The 26,814-nt window shown below is 43.8% G+C and overlaps 1 protein-coding gene across 1 annotated transcript in view; it reads right to left on the bottom strand.

The window, feature by feature from the left end:
• ARL15 (ADP ribosylation factor like GTPase 15) overlaps positions 1-26,490 on the bottom strand; it is a 394,558-nt gene extending 368,068 nt beyond the window's left edge. The window contains exon 1 of the mRNA XM_044231975.1: positions 26,347-26,490. Coding sequence (XP_044087910.1) covers positions 26,347-26,394 — 48 coding nt within the window. The 5' untranslated portion in view covers positions 26,395-26,490. The remainder of the gene's footprint in view (positions 1-26,346) is intronic.
• Between the last annotated feature and the right edge of the window lie 324 nt (positions 26,491-26,814).

Genomic DNA, 26,814 nt, shown 5'->3' with positions numbered 1-26,814 from the left:
CACCTAAAGCAAAGCTAACAAAATTGGCCTCTCGACATTTTCTACAACGTTTTCCGGCGTCAAAGTGCCGCCATCATCCCAAGAGCACCTATACCTCCCAAGGGATCACCAGCTGTCTGGCTATGGGATACAGGAGTTCACCTAGTAATTTATTTTATTATTTTTTTAAGATTTTATTTATTTATTTGACAGACAGAGATCACAAGTAGGCAGAGAGGCAGGCAGAGAGAAGAGAGGAAGCAGGCTCCCCGCTGAGCTGAGAGCCCGATGCGGGGCTCGATCCCAGGACCCCGGGATCATGACCTGAGCTGAAGGCAGAGGCTTTAACCCACTGAGCCACCCAGGCGCCCCTCACCTAGTAATTTAAAAAGAAATCCTTACCCTCACCTGTTAAACAGAGAGACACAGACGCACACACACACACATACCCTATGCATGAGCTTTCTGTGAAATTTAGTCACGAAGATCTGAAAAGCCATCTAGCAGAAATAACCTCAGAGATTGGTGAAGTCATGTAGCAGAAATAATCCAACACACGCATAAATCATCCTACCAAAGTTTATTGGTTTCATCACAGCAACGTTTTGGCCAATCTTCTTGCAAACAGCACTGAAAGTCACAGGTAAGACCCACACAGATGATTTTGGCTCAATGTTGAAGAACAATTCTCTTTTTGAAAATTCTAACTTAAATAGTACAAGAAGGAATGAAACGCTCTTCTTATTTACCAGATTAAAAATTAATACCACTTGCCTTGGGGAGTTTATGCCTTCACTTTTTATGAGGCAGTGAAGATAAATTCAATCCAAACAAACAAACAAAAACCCCTTATTATGCTGAGTGAAATAAGTCCATCAGAGAAAGACAATTATCATACAATCTCTCTGATATGAGAAATTGGCGAGGGTCCTGGGGGGTAGGGAGGGAAAAAAATGAAACGAGATGGGACCAGGGAGGGAGACAAACCATCAGAGGCTCTTAATCTCAGGAAACAAACTGAGGGTTGCTGGGGGGTTGGGGGGTGGGAGAGATGGGGTGCCTGGTGATGGACATTGGGGAGGTATGTGCTATGGTGAGCACTGTGAATTGTAAGACTGATGATTCACAGACCTGTACCTCTGAAACAAATAATACATTCTATGTTTAAAAAAAAAACAAAACAAAACCTTGCTAAGCATCATTAACGTGACAGGCATTGCTTGGCAAATGTTACGTATACAAAGATAAAGGAGACCAAACCCTGGCATCAGTGGTCTTCTAGTGCAGGAGAGTGATTTAACAGACTTGTGACAGACAACGGCAACAGAAAGAAATGTGTTCAGCATAATGAGAGGTATGTACAAAGGGGTTTAGGGAGACATGGTGGGAATGCTGAACCCACTGAAGACTTTCTAGAGGGGGAAACCTCCCTAACAGAGTTCTAAAAGATTAGGAGTTAGCTAGGTGAAAGGAAGTACAGAAGATAGTTCCAGCTGAGCATGACCCGAGTAGAATCATGAACCATCACAGGACGGGCAAGCATCCGAGGGCTACTGGTACAGGCCTTAAAAATCCTATTTTTAAATAATCACTTCTCAATCTGTTATTGGTCCTTACTGTCTACATACTATCTATGATGCATATTAATAAACGAAACATGGTCCGTTTAAGACTTAACCTCTAACTGCCTGCACTAAAGAAGGTCCATTTGCCCAGGATTTTATCAAGGATTAAGCAGCCTGTCAAGTTACAAAGCCCGCTCTGCCTCTAGACTGCTGCAGACGGAAAAGGATCACCCCCAAGCTTGCTACAGCTGATTAAACTAGAAGGCCGTCCATCCTCAAGCTGGCCAACAACCACGGTGTGGCCCAGCAGGGAGAGCTGGGCTAGACCAATCATTCTTGCTCTCCAAAATATGAACGGAAAAATACCAAGAAGATGAAGCAGTTAGCAGAGGGAAGTGAAGCTGAGAGAATACAAAAAGCAAAGCTATTAAGTAACTTCATGACCATGAAGAATCACAGCAGCCTACATTTAGGAGGAAGCCAAAAGTAGGACTAAAAAGAAACTACACAGAAAAGAGATCTACAAAGCAGAGAGAACAACTCAGTTATCCCAAGAAGTAGATATAGGGGTGCGTGGGTGGCTCAGTGGATTAAGCCTATGCCTTCGGCTCAGGTCATGATCCCAGGGTCCTGGGTCGAGCCCCACATTGGGCTCTCTGCTCAGCCCTGCTCAGCAGGGAGCCTGCTTTCCCACTTCTCTCTACCTGCCTCTCTGCCTACTTGTGATCTCTCTCTCTGTTAAATAGATAAATAAAATCTTAAAAAAAAAAAAAGTAGATATAGAGAGATACAGCTAGGTGAAGAATAACTGAATAGAGTTACAGAGAAGTCGGTTTCTAAGTGAAAAAGTTGTATGTCCTCCAGCTTCTTCTGCAACTATATATGGCAATGTGACCAAGTTCTGGTCAATGAGATTATCAGAAAGTCTGAAATCTTGCAGAAGGAGGTACGCTCTTCCACATTGTCTCCACCCTGCAGCCTGAAATGCAGAAGTGATGGCAGGTGCTCTGGCAGCACTCTGAAGAAGGATTTTAAAGTCCACGTGCTGAGCAGTAGCATCATAGGGCCCGACCCTAACAACTTCCAGACTTACCTGAGAAGAAAGAAAAGTATCTACCTTGTTGAAGCCACTACTTTCCAAACAATTCCAACCCTACCAGATTAAGTTGTAGAGACCATGTAATCTCAACAAGAAGAATAGTCCCTTAAGACAGTTAAATGGAAGTGTGATGCATTCCACTTTACACTAGTATCTTCTTCAATGTAGAGGTGGGGAAACCACAGTCAGCACATGATAGAACTAGGATTTGGGAACCCAAATCTTTCCGACTTGGGAGTCCAAAGTCATTAATCATTGAAAACAAATGAATGCAAATGAAATCAAAGAGAGAATAGCAAGTTCACAAGTATTTGATGGTTCCAATACTTGGACTACCAAAGCCTATTTTAAAAAGCTGAATGCAGTAGCACTTACCAACCACAGTCAACACTTCTGACAAATCTCCATGACCTTCTAGACTATCTAGACATAAAGACTTCTCCCAACACAAGTATTCTACTCTCAGTACCTAGGGAAAAGGCGCATGGCCACCAGAAACTGAATATAGGCACCAGCCTCATGTCCATGGCAGAACTCTGCCAAATTCTGATTTTAAGGAGTGGAATGGACTTCTAAGAGCATGGAGGATTACTGAAGAGACCTGCAGTGCATATTTTGTTTAAGGTGGCAAAGAAGTCTTTCTCATTAACTGTAAGGAAAAGAATGGCCCATACACAGTGACAAATGGAAGAGCTCAGTATTAATATTTCAATCCCCAGGCAATGGCTGGCCCTGGGATGCTTCACTGCTACAGCGTGGTAACATGGTCATCCTTTTGAAAGGCTTGGGAGTTTAGATGACCAAGTTGAGGGCCGTGTTCATGGCATTAATCCTCCACCTTAAGTAAATGCACATTAGTACCAAGCACCTACTTTGTGCCCAGCAGTGTCCTCTGTGCAGTAGACTAAAGCAGTGCACAGAGCCCCTGCTCATGAAGTCTACACTCTAGTGGCTGTGCCAGCAAAACCAAGTAAGTTAGGGGGCGCCTGAGTGGTGCAGTCGGTTGAGCATCCGACTCTTGGTTTCAGCTCAGGCTGTGATCCTAGGGTTGTGGGATCAAGCCCTTTAAAGAGTCAAAAATCAGGGCGCCTGGGTGGCTCAGTTGGCTAAGCCCCCATATCAGGCTCTCGGCTCAGCGAGGAGTATGCTTTTCCCTCTCCCTCTGCTGCCCCTGCTTGTGTGCTCTTGCTCTCTGTCAAATGAATAAAATCTTTAAAAAAAATTAAAGGAAGAGTCAAAAAGCTTATTGGTTTATGAATTAGACTGTCTGGACTTCGTTTTTCTGATTGTGGAAAGGGAAGAAAGCTAAGTATGACCTTTGAGTTTAGACAGACCTGTGTTCAAATAATTCAGGGCATGACCCCAGAAAACTTACATGTTCTGAGCCTTAGAAACCAGTCCTCAAGCATTAGAAAAGACTACTACTAACCTTACTGGACCAGTTACAAAAGCATCAGGTGCTTGGCAAAGAAGAGACATTTCTCTCAAACTCACTGAAGCCCAGGCCAAGCAGTCCCCATCTGCCGCTGGACAGTGTCCCTGACAGGTCCCCCAGCCACCACCCCTCCTCACCTCTGAATAATCCAGTGCCCATGCTGCTGTGGAGAGAGCAAGATTTCAATATGCAAATCAGGTCCCATTGCTTCCTGCTTAAAACCACTTATTAGTTTAAGCATAATCTTAAATGAAACTCAACTCCCTAGGATAACCTCCTGGCCCCAGAGGATCCTGCCCAACTTCCCTCTGGAATCTGGCTTCAAGACCAGTTTCTTTGGGCCACTCTTCAATAACAGATACCCACCAAATTCATGACGTCTATGAACAGAAATACCGCTTTTCCACATTGGCTGAAGACAAATGACCCCAATATCAAGGCACTTGGGGAAACTACTTGGGATCTTCTGTTAAGTCCCAGGGCTGCCTATGCCCCGCTTAGGTGGCTAGAATCTACCTACTTGTGGTCCCCAGGAACTCCACATAGTTCCCTTTTTTCCCAAGGGACACTACTTTTTGTCTTGTAGGTTTTATCCCCGTCCCTAAAGTGTGACTGCTGGGTAGCACAGGCCCTCTCTCCTTGCAGTTCACATCCTTGCCGCCCACGTTCTCCCCAAGGTGTGCAGTCTGGCCCTTCTTACTGCATGGCTTCTACTGCTAATAAGAAACAGGCAGATACAGGGCAGTGGACAAAAAAAAAAAAAAAAAAATCCCTTGTAAGTGAGGTCTGCATACTCCTTGTCCTTGTTTCTGATTGTGTGAATAAGCAAGCCTCTTTAACTCCTATCCTCTGCCTCTGGGAGGGTCGGTCTCCCCCAAACCCCGTTCTTCACTCTCCGGCCAGACAACGGATTCACAACCCACAAATAGGGTGGCCTACAGCCCCTTGCAAGCCACTCCCTTCAGGTGAGTCATTATCATTTCTGAGGGCAGAGCTCTTAATCAAGGGTTCCTTCAAGATGATTAATCAAGAAAAAAAAAAAGACAGTTAATAAAGGCTAATGAAACACTATTACTGAAACTATACAGAGCCATATACAATTTAAAACCATGACCCTGATTATCTTAAAGTGAGACTTCCTTAAAATTAAGAGACTGTTATGCGCTGGATGTTTTGCAAGGTCATCTCTGTCCTCACAAGTAGAGCCACAGGGACATTTCTTGGCCTGTCAGATGAAACGCTGAGAAGGCGTTACCAGCACATGGCAGCAAAGGGACAGAACTTCGATTTCCACCTAGGTCTGATTCTCAACGAGTGGTTTTCTAACTACATCCCAGGCAGGGTTCCAAAGAGACAGCTGGATATTTAAGAAATGTTTTTTATAAAGAGAACTGAATTTTTATTAGAGACAGAAATGAAGAAAAGCATACTCCAAAGCACTGTACGTGAACTTCTAACACACCGGAGACCGCCCACGCACCCCCACCCCCCATCCCTGTGTGCAGCCAAAGTAAGGAGTTTTTGTTGGCGGGGAGGGTCAAGCCTCAGAATAAAATCTGTATTCTGCCTTCTGGTGGATGATTTAAAATGAAGCTACTTTAAAATCTGCAAACTTTCCAACTGTGATTCCATTATGATCTTATTTTCCCCTTAATGTCACAAAAAAGACACGACCCAATGAACCGGGAAGATAATCCCTCAGTTCTCATTCATCTAAATGGTTAAAGTTAAAAATCCTCTAAATCTAGGGGCACCTGGGCAGCTCAGTGGGTTAAAGCCTCTGCTTTCCGCTCAGGTCACGGTCCCAGGGTCTGGAATCGAGCCCCACATCGAGCTCTCTGCTCCGCAGGGAGCCTGGTTCCTCCTCTCTCTCTCTGCCTGTCTCTGCCTACTTGTGATCTCTATCTGTCAAATAAATAAATAAATAAATAAATAAAAATCTGTTTTTAGAAATCCTCTAAATCTAAATTCAGTTTTGTGTTTATCAAAACAGCTGCATTGTCCTCACTGAACTAGAACACATCACAACAAAAGAGGAATTGTAAGTTTGTAAAAATCATCTACACTAAAATAGAATTTGTTTAGATTATCTGAGTTCTGCATAAGATGGGTTGGAAAGAATTTCACTGTTTAAATTAAAAGAAACATTTGAAATCTGCCCCTACACCGCAGCGATTTTTAAATAACTCATGGTAAGGGGAGAGATGGTCTCACATTAGGGCCAACTGATAAGCAGGGGAGAAACTGAAAGAAATCTTGCCATCTACTTGACCTTCTCACTCAATCCATGAACCCCTTCTAAAATGTCCTTAACAGGTTGGAAGCAGCCCCTGCTATCATTTCCTGTTCACAGCCAATGGTAGGCAAACGATCATCCATGGCCCAAGTGTGGCCCCTGCCTGATTTCATAAAGAGCATTTTCCTGGACCACAGCCACATCCATCTATTTATGTATTGTCGGGCTGCTTTAGTGCCACAATGGCAGAGCCATGTAGTTAACAGACAGACTGTATAGCCTACAAAGCTTAAAATTTTTATTAGCTGGCCCTTTACAAAACAAGTTTGCCTACCTGTTCTAGCCCACCAACTGGAGTCTCCAAGCAAAGAACTGTATTATAGTCATTGTTTCAGGTGCTAGTTCAGTAGATACAGGGTTACCCTTGTCTTATCTATGGTGCCCAAGGGCCTACCAAACATTAGGCTCTCAATAAGTACTGGAGTAAGGAATGTTAGATAAGAAGGGAGAGGCAGGGAAGAAAGATGTATAGGGCTTTTCTTCTCCCAAACTAATTTGACATTTATCCTTCATGGAATATTTTAAAAACTAATAGATCCCTTTTCTTGTTATTTGAGCATAGGGTTGTACATCTGAATTAAAAACCAGGATGTGAAGTCAGTATTCCATTTCAAGCAAATAAACACAGATTAAAACACTGTTTTAGGGAAGTCGTTAATTTTGAACACCCAGGAAAAGGCTACCCATACCCACTCTTAGAATATTCATTTGTTGCTGTGATTTTAATATCACTCACCGCAATAATATAAAGCAATTGGGCTAAATTATCTTTGCCTCCGACATGAACTCAGCACTCTAGATTCGGGAAATGGAAGAGAATTGCTTCAAAAAAGAGGAGTGAATCAAGCCCTCAATGAGCTTGTTAGATCTTTTTTCATCTCCATCATTTCTTCCTAATCATACATTTTTATGTTGGTTTTCAAGATTTCTGTATGAAGAATTAAAATATGCATCACTTCCTACATAGCTCTCTATAATTTTGACTTTTTAAGCAACTCACTTCATTATACTTGTGTTCTCCTATGTAACAAAGAATCTGATTTCAAGAGTTTTAAAATTAGCAACTGAAGATCTATTCTTGTCATGGAATCAAAAGAGAAAAACGTTACTCAGTCTGTTTTCTGCAACTATTTAAATTCCTGAGCACATGTAATTCCTGATAAAACGATGAGGACTGAGAAGACAAGGAACGGAATATTGAAGTACTGGATAATGAAATATTGATGATTTCACTGAAATATTAATATTTAATTAATGCAATTTAATTAATTTAATTAATTAATATGAACTACTATTTCATTGAAAATATTCTTGAATAATGAAATATTCATCTATGGGTACTTCCAAGGATAACCAATGCAGTTAGATGTTCGCAAATCAAGATATATTTGGGGAACACTAAAGCATCACTCACACAGGACACTATTGCCTACACACTCAGGATACAGAAAAACGGCAGTCTGAGTCCACAGAAATAGAGAACAGTTCCACATCAGGCTCAAAAAGTAATCCTGCCCACAGCCCAAAGTCAAGGCTGTAGGAGCCCTGAAAAAGTCAGGCAATGCAAAGGAAACCCAGGAAGGATCAAATAATCCTAAATAAAGGACCCAGTCTTTTAAAAATGCAAACCCCAACAAGTCATGGGGAGATTTAGGTTACACTAAGAAATTTTACTGGTGAACTGTAGGAGGTACAATATCTATACAAAATGTTGGGCTGGCAGGAAGGGCTACTAAAGATGGCGAAAAGTTCCCGCCACAGGACCCCACAGGACCTGAGCTGGGACAGGAGAACAAAGGCCCAAGCAGGAATCTGAGAGCCCCGCCCCGGACTCCTGTGGACCAATGGGATCCCGACGAGCAGGCGAGATATCCAAATAAGGGAAACTTCCAAAAGACCCCTGAGCTTCCTCCGAGACCCCTTAAAAGCCCCCTCCTCCCTGCCTTGGGCGCGACTTCCGCCACTCTGCTTTCCAGAGTCATGGAACCTCGCCCGAGGGTGCCCACCTCCTTCCGGTGCAACTTTCTCGGCTCCCCTTCTCCTGAGCCCTGAAACTTCTCCGGAGAGTGTTTTTAATAAATCTTGCCTTGCACCCACTTTGCCTGGTGTTGTGTTTATCTCGCCGGAAAAAACTTTACACAAAATAGAACAGAAATTCAACAGTTCCGAGAGGCTTCCTACACCTAGCACAGGGACTTGAACCAAGAACTAGCTGCAGGCAAGAAAAAAATACAAATGACAAAAACCTGCAACAGTATCCAATAAATGAGCCCAGTACTCCGTCTTCTCCAACTAGGGCCCTCTCTGAAAACCTCTCTAAGGAAGGAGGCTAAAAGAGCTGGCCAACTAAGCACATACGAGGGGGACAAGGTCTCAAAAGAAGAAACGACTTTTGTTGGAACAGTAAGTTTGGGGAACGACCTCAGAAAAGGGGCTTGCTGAGTTTAAAGAGAGTAAAAGAGAGTAAGTAGTCTTGGGGTGCCTTGGTCGCTCAGTGGGTTAAAGCCTCTGCCTTCGGCAGAGGTCATGGGGTGCCTGGGTCGGCAGTAGTCTTGGGGTGCCTGGGTCGCTCAGTGGGTTAAAGCCTCTGCCTTCGGCTCAGGTCATGATCCCAGTGTCCTGGGATCTAGCCCCGAATCTGGCTCTCTGCTCAGCAGGGGGCCTGCTTCCCTTCCTCTCTCTCTGCCTGAGTCCCTGCCTACCTGTGATCTCTGTCAAATAAATAAATAAAATCTTTTAAATAAATAAATAGATAGACAGATAGATAGATAGAGGGCGTAGTCTCATTTGGCCAAACAACTCAGGCTGCAGCTCTAAGCAGAGCTGGCCTACAGACAGGTGCAGGCCACCGTGGGCCATGCCAGGACCTTTCACCCCCAGAAATCAGAAATAGCGGCCACTTGGAGCACTAACTCAGCAGCTGCAGTATCTTTAAGCCAATTACTCTGCACTGCGTTTATCAGATGGAGGTAGGAAGGTTTTTGAAAAGCTGGCACTGGGAAAATGAATGGAACTGGACTAGAATTTTTTCAGTGACCATATTTCTGTATGAAATAAGTCCTTATTTCATACAGAAAGTCCCAGTCCAGCGGTGCCTGGGTGGCTCAGTCAGTTAAGCGTTGGGTCATGATCCTTGGGCTCCCTGATCAGCAGGGAGTCTGCTTCTCCCTCTCCCCTGCTTGCACTGTCAAATAAATAAAATCTTTAATTTAAAAAAAAAAAAACATACAAAAAACAAAAACACAAAAAAAGAAAGTCCCAGTCCAATAACCGCAGGAGAGTAGTTTAATAATAGCACTTTAAAAGTGCTTAGGATACTAGGGATGCCTGGGTAGCTCAGTGGGTTAAAGCCTCTGCCTTGGGCTTGGGTCGTGATCCCAGAGTCCTGGGATCGAGCCCCACATCGGTCTCTCTGCTCAGTGGAGAGCCTGCTTTCCCTCTTTCTCTCTCTGCCTGCCTCTCTGCCTGCCTGTGATCTCTGTCTGTCAAATAAATAAATAAAATCTTAAAAAAAAAAAAAAAAAACACAGAGTTCTCTAGTCTTAAAAAAAATAAAAGTGCTTAGGATACTAAACTCCTTTAAATGCTTTCTGCATTTTAACTCTGATGAAAGTACTATTATCATGACCATTTTGCATACAAGGAATGTGGGGCATAGCAGGTAAAAACCAGAGAATGCCAAAGCAGGCAGTATGGACCCCAAGGTCTAGGTCCTTTACCATTCTCTGTGCAGCCTCTTGGCCCAATCACCTACTTTGCAGCCATCCCGTGTTCCTATGCCAGGCTCTGGCAACAATGAGGCCCACAATCCAGCCCTGCCAGGCGACATACCATGCTTGGTCAGGTAAAAGATCCAGGAACTAAGGCCTAAGGTGGGGCGGGGCAGGCCCATTAGCACCTCTGAGCCAAAGCACAATGGATACCTTAGCCAGGCAAGCAGGAGCTGGATTTCTGCCACACTGATCCCCTAGGCCAGGCATCCCTGCAGCGTTCTGTCTAAGGCAGCTCCAAGGGCAGCCCTGGAAGGAGCCTCAATTCAGTTTTGGTAGTCAAAGCCTGGGAGAAGATGACTTAAATGACACTAGGAGGGGAAAGGGGGGCTCACCAAGTTCTAGCTCTGATCATTTTAAATAGGTAGAAGTGGGGGGGCGGGGCAGGGTGGGACAGGATCATGCAGGCCATTTTGGCTTTACAAACACATCCAGATTATCACACAAGGGTTCCAGAACACAGCGTGCCAGACTACCTCCCCAGCTGCCCTAGCAGAATGGCCCCAAGCAGTTCTGCCTTCAGAAAAATTGGCCCCACAAGCTGCCTAAGACCAGCTTTCACCAGCTTCAACAGTTTCTGGACTTGGCACTTCAAACCACCAGTTCTCTGCCCTGGGAGTCTGGTGCCAGCCAGGACCCTGACCCTGGGAGCCTCTCTGTGGCTTGTGCCAGGGCAACCAAGTCCCCCAAGAGTCCAGTCTCCTCCCTCTCTAAGGACCAGGACACCCTTGGAAGCTTGACTCCTCTTAGCAGAAAAGTATAGGCAGAAGGTGTGAAGATCTGAGCTGTGGGTTTATTTATCTGAACTAGGACCCTCCCCGCCCCATAGCACTACCAACTTGGACTTAACCTTCTCCCAAACACGTAACCAAAGAACTGCTAGATCAAATTCTTTTGGAAGCACCCACCTGATTCCATCTTTCACGTTACAGCTACCCTGACCTCACATTCCTTGGTGCTTCCTCTCCAACAAGCCCACCTCACAAGAGTCCCCCTCCCCAGCCTTTCCAGAGAGCCCTCTGGCAGGGTGTAAGTCCCCAAGTAAGTTGATTAACTTTTCAAAGTCTCAGTTTTTACATCTGAAAAATGGAGCTGATACTAGTTATCTACTTCACAGGGCCCTTAGAAAGTGCCCGCCAACCTTGAGGGCATTCTGCTAAGTGAAGCAAGTCAGAGAAAAACAACTGTGACAGGACCTCGAGGCACAAACCAGTGCACAGATAGACCAGAAAGGTAGTTGCCTGAGGCAGAGTTTGGAGAGTGGCAAAAATGGGTGAAATGAGTCAAAAACTATAAACTTTTAGTTACAAAATTTAAAAAGTCCTAGGAGGAATGTACAGCATGGTAACTTTAGTGAAAGATACTGTACTGCATATTTGATGATAGATCTACAAAGTTACAAGGAAAAAAAACTGTAACTATGAATGGTGAAAGATATTAATTCATTGTGGTGTTCATTCTGCAATCTATACAAACATCGAATCATTGTGTTGTACACCTCAGTTATACCTCACTTAAATACCTTCATTGTTGATATTGGCAGGTATTTTCTGCTCTGACGATGAGCAAGAGGAAGCATCAGAGAGGGGATCTGGCACTGTTCTGGAGTACATGTATTATTTCGGTGACTCCTCACCAAACCCAAGGGGGAATTAAGAGTAATTCTCCCCCACTTCGCAGAGGAATAAAGCACTGAGCAGTCACTTGCCAAAGACACAGTGAAGGTGAAGCAGGGCATCTTACCCTGGCAGGTGAGGGTAGGTGAACCATGAAACCCCTCCACACCCAGAAGCGCTTTGTGAAGTATCCCATCCACGCGTGGCCAACCTCGACTCCCTTGAGATCTTCGAGGCTCTCCAGACCACTCCTACTCCTCTCAAGACTCAGGAAAAGGAGGGGCACCTGGGTAGCTCAAGCATCTGACTCTTGGTTTGGGCTCAGATCATGATCTCAGGGTCTGGAGATCTAGCCTAGTGTCAGGCTCCACACTCAGCAGAGGGATTGCTTTTTTCCCTCTCCCTCCGCCCCTCCGCACCCCCCATACACACTCATGGTCCTTTTCTCTACGATAAATCTTAAGGGGGGGGGCAGACAAAGGACAAGGAGTTCTAATACCCAGTGCTCTCAACCTCTCCTTCTCAAGGACACTGACTGACCTTCACCTCAGTCACTGAGATGTATCTGAACCTGGCTCAGCCTCTAGCGTGGAGTCCTGCCATGGTCCCAGCAGCTTTGCCCTCCATAAGCATTGAATGGAGATTCAATGCCTTGGCTGTATTTCTTCTTCTCCTAACCTCCCATCTTTTCCATTGCCAACCATGGCCACACTAGAGCTTCCCCTCAGAGAACCGCTCTACCTCTGCGATCTTAAGTTCAAATACCCTTTGGTCTAACCACATTGAACTCTCCTTCCCTCCAGTTTTCTTAACACTCCCGAGGATGCCTATCACTCAGCCTCATCAAGACCACCAGTCCCTTGTGCATCCTTTACCTTGTTTGCCCTTCCAGTAAGTCAGCTCACTGTCTGTCGCTTCAACCATGGTCTTGCCATTGTCCTAAATCTCTGGAAGAAAAAAAAAATTCACAACCCCACCAGATTCAGGTCATTGTTCAGTCACGGCTTCTGAACTTCACACCACACAGCAACCGACGCTTCCAGTTCCCCGGTCATTACTCACAGTCGCTCTTTAGCTTCAAGCCCACTCAGCCAAGCCCATCCACCACATCTCAGTCACCATCAGCCAAGGGACCTCCTAGTCTACTTCATCAGCATTTATCCATCTTCAGTTTGGCCCCATGTAAAGAGGAAAGGTGCCCCTCACTGTTCCCGGCCCCTCCAGCTCTGGCTCCTTCCTCTTCCCCTTCATGGAGCAATTCCCTGACATGGAGCAACTTCCTGACAGACGTCAGTGCAGCAGCGTCAACACCTCACCTCCCACCAGGCCTGAGCGCACCCTGGCCCACCCAGGTCAATGCAGACTCAAATCCAATGGCCACTTTTCCGTCTTTATTTTCATGATCTCTGGGCAACGTTTAACACAACTGGCCACTTCCTCGTTCTGGAAAGATCTCCCTTCTCAGCCTGCTTGACTCCACACTCCCTGGGGTTTTCTTCCCAATCTTTCACTTCTCTCTCAGCCTCCACTTTGGCTCTTTTCCTTTTTTCCAATCCCACAAAAACTGCTTGCCTACTATATGCCTGCATGAACCTACTATATGCCTGCATGAACCGAGAGACTGGGCTTCCTGGGGATTCTTCTCTTCCTATTCTGCATGACCCTCCCAGATGGCAGGCTCATTCATGGCTTCATCTAAGTGGTGAAGACTGGGAGTGGAGACATTAGCCCAACCGGAGTTCAAGTTCTAACTCCCCCACACCACAGCCAGAACACTCCATTTCTCTAGACGACAGTTTTCTAATCTCGAAGATAACAGTAATGAACAAGACATGAGAAACACTTAACACTGTGGCTCCCACATGATAATATAATAGTCTATAGCAAGGAACAACAAAGGCACCTACTGTTTTTTGCTTCATCTCCAGGAGTCCTCTCTGAGCTCCCACCAACCTACATGAAACCTCAACTCGGATTTTGCACAAGCAGCAAAAACTCAACAACACCAAGATTAAATTCCTCATTTTTCTCTATCAGGCCGTTCATTCAAGGGTGACCTACCCCAGTACATGACCCCACTAGCCACCCCAAAACTTACGGTGGTTTTAAAAGACGCCCACAAATTCTTCGACTTCCTCCTACCAAGAGGTGGTATCCATCTCCTGCTCTGGACCCTGAGCTCACCCGTGGGACTGCCCTGATGAACAAGATACAGTCCACGTGATGCCACGAGGCTGTTGAGGCTCAGTCAGAAAAGACTGGCAGCTTCCGCCAGTTTCCTTTGGCACATTCACAGTGAGACTTCTGCCTGGATGTGAGAAGTACAATCCCTCCGATGCAGCATGGAGACAGACCATGCAGAGAGATGCCCCCAGGAGTCCACACTCTTCAAGCCCCCAGCTGTTTGGCTGTTCCCAACCCCAAATGCAAGACAAGTGCATGAAGAAGACTTGAGATGAGCCCAGTCACCATTTGACTGTAGCTTCCTGAGGGATCCTGAGCGAGACCAGCCTAGCTGGCCCTAATTTATCTCCAGATTCAGGAGTCAATGAGTTCTTGTGCACGGCCACTCTTTGAAGGTGATTCATTAACACGACAGAGAACCAGAATAACGCTCAAGCCAAAAATCTAAGGATTCCCTAAAATCGTTGTTCTCACCTCCTAAGTCCAATTGCGGAATTGAAGCAATTCTTTAAAGCATCTACTTCTGCAGCTCGGTCCTACTCCTGACTGATGGTGAATACCATCACTCCATTCCTGAACCAGGAAAACGGCTTCCTGTCTTCTTGGTCCCATCTGGCCTCCCTTCCCCATCCCTCACAGTGCAGCCGGATCAGCCCAAGGCAGTCCAGGCAAACTTCGGAGGTTCCCATGACGTGACCCTCGCTGGGCTGTGCAGCTCCAAGCACATCCACTGCTCTTGACTCTGCTCCAGGCACACCGAGTCCTGGGAGGTCCTTGAAGTGTGGGGTCACTTACCCCCGAGGCTCTGCACAAGCTGTTCCTTCTGCCTGGCTCTGCCGTTCACTGGGCCAACTCAAGTCCAACATTACAGATTAAAAAGGACTCCTCTTGGAAGCTCTCTTGGGCCCTCAAGTCTAAGTTAAGTTTCCTCTCAGACACTCCCTCAGTAACTTTTACTTCACTCTAAATGGAATGTGCCACTCCAAAATGTAACTGCCTATTTTTCATCTCTCAGAGTGTAAGTTCCCTGACAATAGGCCAATGGCTCACGCACTTATATCTCTGTAGAGCCAGGACCACATCAGAACCTAAAAGGATCATAAAAATTAGAGTTGTTTCAGTGAATGGCTGATAAATTATATCAAGGCAACTCCATCACTTAAGAAATAAAACTGGAAGAATGCAAGACAGCTAACTCTTCCCGAAAGTATACAAAAAGGACTAAAATTTTTTTGAAATGAAAGGAACACTTGAAATTACCTAATTAATTCCATCTTTTTACAGATGAAGAAACAAGTTAATGAGACTGACGGGCTTGCCCAAACCTCCACACCTGGTTGGTGACAAAGACAGGAACAAAAATCAGGTCAATTAACTCCCATGGTATCACTGTGACATGTCCGAATCAGAGTAAACCACACAGCTGAATAGCACAGAAATTTCAGAATATGGCCAGTAAATTCTCAAGGTTAAGAATCTGTTTTAGGGGCGCCTGGGTGGCTCAGTGGATTAAGCCGCTGCCTTCGGCTCAGGTCATGATCTCAGTGTCCTGGGATCGAGCCCCGCATCGGGCTCTTTGCTTGGCGGGAGCCTGCTTCTCTCTCTCTCTCTCTCTGCCTGACTCTCCGCCTGCTTGTGATCTCTCTCTCTGTCAAATAAATAAATTAAAAAATCTTTAAAAAAAAAAAAAGAATCTGTTTTATAGGGGCGCCTGGGTGGCTCAGTGGGTTAAATCCTCTGCCTTCGGCTCGGGTCATGATCCCAGGGTCCTGGGATGGAGCACCGCATCGAGAGAGCCTGCTTCCCCCTTTCTCTCTCTGCCTGCCTCTCTGCCTACTTGTGATCTCTCTCTGTCAAATAAATAAATAAAATCTAAAAAAAAAAAAAAAAAAAAGAATCTGTTTTATAATCCTCTTGTATTATATTATTCTCATGCCTGAACATACAGAGTAGCTCTGGGCAACTTTTGGGCAACTCCAATTTCTTTGGAGTACACACCCATCAGAATGGGTAGTGAGAAGGACTGATAATACAAGTAGTATTGGTGAGGATATGAAATAAGTGTAACTCTTACACTGGGAGAGATCCAATTGGTTGGTACAGCTGCTTCGGGAAAAATGCTTGCCAGTATTTAGTAAAACTGAACATACATGTACCCAATGAGCCTGAAATTCCATTCTAACCAACGGAAGTTAGTATCTCCACCAAAAATATGCACTAGAAAGTTTGTAGCAGATTCCAAATATCCTCAAAGGGAAAACAGTCTAAATGCCCAACAACAGAATGGATGGACTAGTAATGATATATTCATAATTACACTGCAACAAAAAAGAACAAATTATTGATTCATCCAGTGTGGATGAATTACACAAGCATGCTGAGTGAAAGAAATCCTAAGCCTATCTGTGATTCCATTTATGGGACATTCAAAATCAGGCAAACCTGATCTAGTTCAGTACTACCCGGGAAGGGACAGGGAGCCTTCTGGAGTGTGAAAACGTTTTACATCTCCGTTTTGGGGGTGATAACACGATACAGGTACATATAAACTTAGCTTTACTTTTAAGACTTGAAGTACAGGGACACCTGGGTGGCGCAGTTGGTTGAACGACTGCCTCCGGCTCAGGGCGTGATCCTGGAGTCCCGGGATCGAGTCCCACATCAGGCTCCCAGCTCCATGGGGAGTCTGCTTCGCTCTCTGACCTTCTCCTCGCTCATTCTCTCTCTCACTGTCTCTCTCTCTCAAATAAATAAAATAAAATCTTAAAAAAAAAAAAAAAAAAAAAGACTTGAAGTACAACTTCAAGTGCACAATTAAAATTGAGTGAATGAAAAAAATCAAAAAAGAGAGGTGCACATCAGCTTTATAGAACCTTATGTTCAATGTAATACAATATAATCTCATTTAACCCTCAAAAGAGCCCTTAAGTTTTGTAAATATTATTTATTAGTCATGGTTGAGTTAAAAAAAATCTCTGAATCACAAGAGAAAGAAAGAGGGAATAAAAAATGATAGTTTAAAAAAAATCAACTTTAACATTCTTTTTGGGACTTTTCTTTTTGTAAAACAGACCAAAAAGTGTGTTTTATCCAAGGTCAAGGGCAACTTTAATGTCCAGCTCTTAAAAGGTACATGAAAGGATGTGTTCCTACATGATGTTTAGTTAACTCCACAAAGATTGTACACTGCCAGTTTTGAAGAGGAAAAAAATCCCTAAGATGTCACTGACGCAGGGCAGGAGACAGGGGAAATCAAGGACATAGAGACTCACTTTGTCTACACTTCTACTGATACCATTATATTGAGTCATATGGACTCATACCAATCAGTACAGAAAAATCTAATGTGATTTTTTAAGTACAGTTTATTATGTTTTTATCAGTGCTAATCATCACAGCAACCTCTGATGCTGTCTCAGTTTAGCACAGGAGAAAATTGTGATTCAGAGTGATTTGTCTTAGACCAGGTTCCCAGGATTTGACATTTTAGTAATAAGTGCATTCTAAATATATATATATATATATATATATATATATATATATATATATATATATATACATATATACCTTCATCCAAATGAACGTGAGGACTAATACAGGCATGTCATGTTTTTATTCTGCTAGATAAAAACATTGAGACAGACACTATCATTCACTATCATTTCAGAGTAGACCATATAATCTAACATCTACAAAAAGTTGCAATATTTTAAGTCTCTAAATGTATGATTATTTCGTAAGGTTTTCCTGATTTTTCCATTTTGCTATGGACAGATATTTGGACAACACCTTAGATCACACGGGTAATAGGTAGAATACCCAGGAATCAAATGCAGAATGTCAAAGTTCTTTTTCTTCTCTGCTGCAATAGTAGGTAGAGATTAAGATCATGGACATGTCACCAACCCTTATGACAACCAAGGCAGCTATGACGACTCCACTCTGCCTAACCCTCGGTTTCCTCAACAACAAGACAGGAATAAATACTCCAACACCACTCAGGGTTGGCGAAAGGGCTAAAGGAACAGCAGAATCCCATATTAAACACTTCCTGCAGAATCAGAGAACAAATTCTCAAGGGTTAATCAGAAGCAGCACAAACTTTATTATGTGACTTTGACTTAAACACTGGTTGATTTCTATGGAGCACTGTTTAAGTGCATTACTAATATTAATTTATTTAATATCAAAAGCCTTAAAATGCAGGTACCTTTGGACCCTACAACTCTACTTCTAGAATTTGATCATAAGCAGAAACACCCCAAATGATTAGAAACACTGTATGCAATAATCCCTCTTTTAGAGATTCACCATGTAATCTGCATATTAAAGGCTGTACAATATAGAAACTTGTTTTACTTTGATCCAATTTTTAAAGTTACTTGGCACTGGAACTGCTTTTTGGCACAAGACTCATTTAAGTACCAGTCTTGGGGCGTCTGGGTGGCTGAGTCTCTAAGTGTCTGCCTTCGGCTCAGGTCATGATCCCAGGGTCCTGGGATCAAACCCTGCATCCTGCTCTCTACTCCACGGGGAGCCTACTTCTCCCTCTCCCATTCCCCCTGCTTGTGTTCCCTCTCTCGCGGTGTCTCTATCAAATAAATAAATAAAATCTTTAAAAAAAAAAAAAAAAAGAATTACCACTCCTTACAATACACTAGCATAAAATATCCATAATTTATGCAGAATATTCATTTCAGTGTTATTTATAACAGCCAAAATTGGAATAGAAAATATTCAATGGAAAGGTGATTAGTTAAAAAAAATATATGGTTTGTCAGTATATAATGCAGGAAACTAATGAAGAGAAACTTAAATTTTAAGTATTCCTACAAGTAAAAAAGCAGGTTATGAAACTATCTTCATTACAATGAAAATGTTAACTGGTTCTTTCTGGGTTACTGGATTACAATTTCCCCCCACTGTGCTTTCCAAATTTTCTTTTACTTTAATAATATGTTACCAAAATAATCTGGCCTTTCACTGGCAAGAATAGGTGTATACATGCAGAGATGTTAATAGCATTACAAAATGATTGTTACTAACTGTAAGACAGGAAGCATAATACTGAAATGCAAATGAAATTTCATTTATAGGACTCACTGTGTAGTACTAACAAGTAAACATCTACAAAGCATGCCTCAAAACCAACACCTATGCTCTTCTGAGCTGCTCATAAAAAGCAAATAAGATCTACATATAAAAGCGTAAATGGTATTATCCAAACCAAAAACAAAAAACAAGTATCTATGGATATAAATGAGTAACATTTATTGATCTCAAAAACAGAAAATTTTCAAGAAGCGTGGCAGATTACAATTTCTGTAAAATTATACTTAATCTATTGTTAGTATATTCTTTATACATACATGTAAATATAAAAATGCAAAAACAATGCATGAGAATGACACCCACTAACTTCAGTACAGAGAAGGGGGAGCAGCAGGCTTTAGCTCTAGCCTTAAAGGTTTTTTTGTTTTTTTTTAAAAGCAGTTTTGAGCTAAAATGGTAAGATGTTAACAACTGTTCATCAGAGAAGGAGGTAGGTACACAGAAGTAGGTTTTATTATTTTCTGTACTTTTCTGAATATTAAAAATAAAACTTTGAAAGAGCTATATTTTGTTGTAGCTCCTGACTCCATGATTAGGAACCAGTACAGTCCTTTGGTGCCTCAATCAGTGGCCCTGGGAGGACTCTAGGTGGTCATCAAGAGTAAGGACAGGGAAGCAGCTACCCGCTGGAAAAACACCCAAGAATCCCTCTCAAGGAGACAGGGACACAATTCCGTGAAATAATTCCTCAACCCTGAGCAGCAGTCCAGAGGTCAGACCAGCAAATCTAGGTACAAAGGAACCTGATAAATGAGACTGGCCGGCAAATCCGACTTTCCAAATGGGTCCTCCCAAAACCATGTAGGTGTGTTTGGCTGTGAGCCAAAAAGCAGAGCACCAACGTTTATGCAAAAAAGAGTGGAGAAAGGTAGTTATACAAATGAAAGCAGAATTCCTGAGTCAGCTGCTCACCTGAAGGCACAAAGCCACGCCACTGCCCCCAGCAGGAACTGGGGTGTCCCTACACTCCTGCCAGGGCTTCTCCCAAGAAGCCACAGGACAAGAGACCTGTCCGTTCCCAGTATTGGGTCTGGGATTCATGCTGCCCCTCTCATGTCCTCTCAGCTATCACCAGGTAGCCAGGACCACACTTTTCCGGGAATGGGCTTGGAATTCACCAAGCTGGGCTCACCCTCTAGCCCCCACACTCCAATCTCACTGAACCTCAAGTTCCCTCTTTTCTAAGGCCGCGTATTTTAAGTCGGTAGTCTCTGGTTAACAGGACCGATGGGAGGACGAAGTTAGGTGACAGGAGTAAGACACTTTGCACCATACTTGGTACACAGTCCCCTCTGATCCTGGTGGTGGTGATCAAGGTGGTCAGGGACCCTGCCCTGATCTGATGAAGGAAACAGACTCCAAGGACAGCCATCACCCTGGGCCATTCAAGGGCTATCCACACATCTTGATGTCAGCACTAGAAGTCAGAACTGGCTACATAATTTGTGAGGCCCAGGGCAAAATGAAAATGTTTTGCAAAGCATCAAAGATTCAGAGGATGGTCGAGCCCAGAGCATTAAACCAAATGTAGGGTCCTTCGAAGCCTGGTCTCCCACAGCCACCTGCCCCTGAAGGCAGCCCTGCTGGAAATAAATGTGCTCACTCACTCACTCTGTAGACACTGGAAATGAAGGTCAACAAGAGCTCAGCTTTCTAGACTCACCCAAACACTGGAAGCATTAGGGCAGATAGATGCAGGGGCGGGGGTATGGGGTGGGGGTGGGGAACTACAGCATAACTAAAGGGGGCTGTAGACCTGAAAATAAATAATTCCATTTGTGAGAAGTTATCAAGAGGAAACTGCTGTTTCCTTGTTCTCTGCCATGCACTTACCAGAACTTCCCTAAAAGTCTTTCCTTCTTCCCAGTCTACCTCAAAAACGAATTATTTATAGTGAGTATCAAGGGAATGTGCCCAACTGAAATCCATAAGCAACACTGCTAGGGGCCTCGTGTCTGCTGGGACGGCCTCACTTCCCAGGCAGCACGTGGAAAGGGAGCACAGCAGGCCTCAGACAAATGAACAACTAGGTCCTCAGTCTCAGTGACCTCTTCAGAAAAGAACTGGAACTTGTGACAGGCAAGAGGGTGCCCCTGCAGTGACATAAGGGGGCTAACAGAGTGGCTGAGAAATCCATTTGTGGTCACTTGATGAATCATTAGATGGTGACGGTCAGTCACCTCAGTGACCAGAGTCAGTACATTGTGGGACAAGAAGCTCAGGACACAAGGCAGTTGTTCATATTCAGCCTTCTCCTTAACAGTCACTTAGCAAAGCCAAGCTCTTGAGAACAAGGGAACCCTGGTCAGCCTCCTCAAGACCCCTGGTTTGGTTTGGTTTTTTTTCTTTTACCCTTTACTTAAGCAGCCGCACAGTAATTACATGAAATACACTGTAAAAATTTCAATGGTCTCCCAACAGCTTCAACACCAGGCTGAAGGAAGTCTACAAACCCAGCTCTATTCCTTAGCTATGTGAACTTGGGGAAAGGACACCACCTTTCTGAGCCCTGTTTTAATGCCATTACATGGAAAAGCATTCATTTACAAGTTATCTGGCACAGAGTAAGCGCTCTATAAGTGAACTCATGCTTCACTCCCTCCACCCCAAGCATGCCAACAAGCACATGGCTTAGGCTCCCAGAGACCGTGAATCATTCCTCCTGTGGGACTTTCCTTAGGACTCCCACTTCCAGACTTCTAAGACTGCAGCAACAGAAGCTGGAGAAACAGAGCAAATGCCTTCAAGTCGAAGGTCCTGCTTAATGGTACAGATGTTCTTCAATTTTTTTTTGCCATTCCAAGTCCAGATGGTAGATCTATCCTTGCATTAATCTTATGATTCAAAGAATATTTACATACAGTTAAGAATAAAACTTGTTTGGCCTCTATGTTATAGTCAATTTGACCACAGTCAGAACATACAATTTATAATGATCATTCAGGGTTAAACACACACTTCAAATTTAACCAAGCACCAAATAAAATCCAAATGTGCCTTTACTCCTCTTTTCAAATAGGCACATTAATAGGCACATTTACAACTTACTAGTACCTACAGGCTCTGTTGTTCGAAGCAGATCATGAGTTTCTGTTCTTGATCAGTTGGTTTTTATTCTGTAGATGGTGATGTACTTGTGCTGACTTTCTCACCCAATCTTCTCCCCTGACACCCTAGTCTTTATAATGGCAGGTACAGCCTTGGACCAAGAAACTAGGCCAGGTTCACCAATCTATATGGGAAATATAAAACGCTGGCCTTAAATTCTAAACATAGTATACAAATGCAATGATCATAAGTTAACAATTAGCATCCAAGACTCATCAACCATTTTCAGTTGCCACATTTTCAACTCTAACTCTGCATCTTAGTTCACAATAAAACAAAAACATGTAAAACAAGAAACCTACCAAAAAGCCAGGGAGCACATCAGAAGCTACCTTCTTTCTGATGCACCTTTGACATCCTGTCCTGCCATGGACTCACCTAGAGCCACAGGCCTGGCCGTCCTACCGCCAAGGGGACCTCAGCTGGGAGCTCATTCTCCCAGGACTTTCAGGGCCATGCACAAAGCAGGGAGTTCCATGAATATTTGCTGAATGGATGAAAATATCAACATGTGATAATATTAAAATAACAAGGGTCTTATGACATCCTACTTGCTGATTACTACTCCAAATCTTTCCATATACTAGCACTAGTTTAAAGGTTAGCCCAATATGGACATTGGGGAGGGTATGTGCTATATGCTGTGAAATGTGTAAACTTGGTGATTCACAGACCTGTACCCCTGGGGATAAAAATACATTATATATTTATTTTAAAAAAATTAAAAATTAAAAAAAAAAAAAAGCCCAGCATTTACCAGTAAGAAATCATTAAGGTCTTAAAAATAAGCGATGTAATCACAATACAATAACATTCTATATGGGGGGGTGGGGGAGAAAGGTGCTGCTTATAAATCCCTTTCTTTCCCTCCATGATCTCATTTAATTATCATAAGCAGAATGCATTTTACTATTTTGATGGCAGAAGGGGGGGAAAAGGTAAAATTCTAACCAGTCAACAAGAGCTAGGACAGAAAGAAAATACGAAACTGAATTTAGAAGTTGATCTTGTCCAACCCACCAGGAAAACCTGGTAGATCTGTTTCTCTTTCGTTACAACTGGATTTTCTCCTACCTTACTCCCTCACTGGTTCTACCTGTCAAGAGCGAGTAAAATGCCAGTACTGCCTGTTGGAACAATACCAAATCTTTATCCACAGACCCGACAGGTATGACCATGGCCTTTCAAGTCCAAGGTGAAGGTGGAGAAAAGGTGTGTGGTCTTCTAAGCCAATTTCCTTAACCAAAAACATGAGGTTTTTATATTTAAATTGTCACCCAGGCCAAACAAAGTATCTTGATAATCTTGAAGTGTAAAGGATACATTCTGCATTCCCCAGAACAAAACACCTAATCCAAACAGATTTTATCTTGTCTCAGTTTAGAAGCTGGTGAGAAAAGTAGGGCTGTCCCTCCATCTCAGTGATTCAATTCAACAAATACTGGCACTGGGTGATATTTATTTAGAATTAGCAAATTACCACTGTATCCCTGAACTGAATTTAAAAACCCCGTCTTGAATATTACAGCATGATCCCTGTCCCTTACCTTACTGGTCACCTCTAATTGAGAACATTTCTTTTTAAGAAAATCAACAACAACCTCAAAGATCAGAGAGCTACATCACTTGCTTCAATACCCACAGTGCTATTATTATAAGCTATTAAAATAGCACCTACCTTTCTCCCATTTCTCTTCCTTTCTAATCTCGAGTAAAAAAGGTTAAGTGATGACATTCCATCCAAAGAACAATGGACAATACATACACAGAGCTCCCTCTTCCAGCTTCCAACAGCAGCAACAAGAAAAGTCAAGCACCGATTAAAAAAGAAAAGCTAGCATACACTTGTCAAGTGGACAAGAATAAGCCCAGCAAAACCTGAAGAGCCAATCTTGTCAAGAAAGGAGCATTTTTTTCTGGAAGTCAAAGAACTTGAGAATTGATTTTAAAAATAAAATGCCCGATGCAGTCAACAGAATTGATTTTTTTCTAGAGATTGTTTTTTAATAGACACCATATAAAGATTACATATAAGCAAATGAGTCAATTTGAAAGACAAGAAGAGTGGAATGTGTGGCACGTCATTTTCTGTGTTGGTAAGAAGTAAACACAAAAGCATGACTCTGAAGAGTTGTATCTTTTAACTGAAACTGGACTGAAAAATTGGACTTCATGTTTAAGGACTGTCTTAAATGTTTTCACAGGGAATGCTTGGCACACTCATACAAAATGACTTATTTCCTTTAAGTTTTTATTTAACAGCTTCACTGCAGTTGTTATTTTTTAAGCTTGAAGTTACAAAATTATATTTTTTAGTACCAGTGCAATAGGGTGTGTGGGGGCGTGGCAGGTGAAACCAAAAGGCTGTGTCAAATTTGGGGCCCACTGATTTTAACACAAGCCTGTTAATAAACTGCCAAACAAATTAATCTGCTCTTTAGGTACCCTGAAGCCCCACTAACAAATCATTCACCACCTTTACATAATCCACCTAGAAATTAACCTGAGTAATCACCAATTTTCAATCCCCGAACCCCAAGTGGTTTGGTGGTTTTGACACCTTGGTTTTGTGATGCTATTTGTAAACTTAAAACTCATCCACTAAAGAAATACAATGATCAGAACCACCAGACTTCCTTTATAGGAATTACTTAAGTATATAAAATTAGCTTTTAGTAGTACAGGTAATGTCACCCTTTCCTATTTGGAATTATTCTCAACAAACTTTGGCTTTGAGTGGACTACAAAACAAAACCATAGTATTGTATTTTACCTGGCAAGCTACAAAATAATCAGTTACTTGATTTAGAAAATCTAAAACACTTGGCAACTTTTAACCTACAGGGCACTCTGAATTTTAAAGGACACGGATAATCAGATAACCTCTATAACTGGCTCCAGGTGTAGGTGGATAATGTCCCTTTATCACAAAGATAACTGACATCAACAAATGAACAAAACAGAATTTGAACTCAATTTTTTTCTCTCTGCTCCATTCACAAGGTCGTGCGTTAACTTCAATCACCACCCTTCCCCAGAAGACAAAAACAAGCCATTAAGCTTTAGGGGAAACATTTCCTTCACATAAACTAGAGTTAAGTCCAAAGACAAGAAAACAGTACAAAACCCGTCCTTATCCAGCATTTCTTGATCATGAAAGCTTCACACAGTCTTTCTTAGAAGAGCATTAAGTTTAATTCCTAGAAGGCAATGGCAAATCTCTGCCAGGGCAATCCATAGTAAAATCCACTGCATGTGTCCAACAAGATCACAGAAGGGTCAATGTTTTTAGCCAGCTACTGCAACTCTCCGTAACTGCGGTCTGAGCTAACAAGGTAAACCTGGTAATTGTATAGGATCGAACACAGCCAATGTCAGTGAGGTTCCCCTTGAACACACACATGCAGCTCCGGGGAAAGAGAATTTCTGGAACAATACAGGATGCTTGCATAATTCCACATAAAACACGAGTGCATTATTAAAATACTGCTCAGCCCCAGCATTGTGCTGACACTTCCCACCTAAACTTCTCAGCACAAGCCCGGCCTAAAAAGCAGCTGGGATCCAGGGTAAAAGCCACATGCACCCACAAGAGGTACAGTGGGACAATGCCTGCCCTACCCAGTCCCGACCAGGCTGCGATGTAGTTTAGTCCCGTCTACTTTACGGTAATGTGCTTTTAAACCCTCGCCACGACCGAGGTCATAGCTTTAGAGATCTAATAACAACCAAATGACCGGGGCTGCCGGGCACTTAGTAAGCCATTCTGGTTATGGCTCTTTAATAGTACCTGGAGTTCTGCTAAAGAGACAGCACAAAACTCCTGCCTCCCCGGAAAGAAAGTCCTTTTCGGGGAGCGCAGAGGGAAGCAAAGAACCTGATCGCGGGCAGAGGACGCCCCGCCGCCGCGGCCCCATCTCTCCGGCACCCCCACCCAGCACGCCCCTCTCCCCGCAGCGCGGTGACCCGGGCCGCACCTTTACCTGTCAGCTCCACCACCCCCTCCGCCCTGCTGGCCGCCCCTCGGAGTCCCAGCACAGCTCCAGAGCAGGCTGCAGGAGAAAGAACCCCAAAGGCATCCCATCCCAAAGAAAGCTAGCAAAAAGGCTGTTCCTCCAGGCGGAGGGACATCGGGCACGTCGGGTTCCGAGAGACGACACTCCACCCCTGTCCCTCACCTACCAGATAATCCATGTACAGAAACGCCTCAGTTATCCGGAGATCAGACATCCGGCAGCCTAAAGCATCCGGAACGGCTCCGAACCCGGAAAAAAAAGCAGCTTCTCTGGCTGCGAGCGAGCAGCCCCTGAAAAAGCCAGCAACAACGAAAATAGCCGAGAGCAGCCGAACAGCCGAAGATTACACAAGGGGCGCGGCGATTGGCCGGGCGGGCGGGCAGAAGGAAAGGAGAGCGCTCATTGGCTGCGGTGCCTATAAAAGGCAGGCCACTGCGGGTGGCAGGCGAGAAGCGCGGGAGCGGCAAGGGCGCTGGTTCCTGTGAGCCGGGAGGAGGGCGGGGGCTGGGGCGGTGCAGGCGGAAGAGCGAGCGGGGAAGAGCGAACAATCTGCCGGTGCTGCAACTGCCCGAGTTCTGCGTGCTCCCGTAGCCGCCTCTTCGGGCGGAGCGGAGCAGAACTGTGTTCCAGTGCC

This window comes from Neovison vison, chromosome 1 (assembly GCF_020171115.1).
Source record: "Neovison vison isolate M4711 chromosome 1, ASM_NN_V1, whole genome shotgun sequence".
In the NCBI taxonomy this organism is placed as follows: domain Eukaryota; kingdom Metazoa; phylum Chordata; class Mammalia; order Carnivora; family Mustelidae; genus Neogale; species Neogale vison.
Note: the sequence above shows the minus strand (reverse complement) of the source record. Positions and strands in the feature narration are given on the sequence as shown.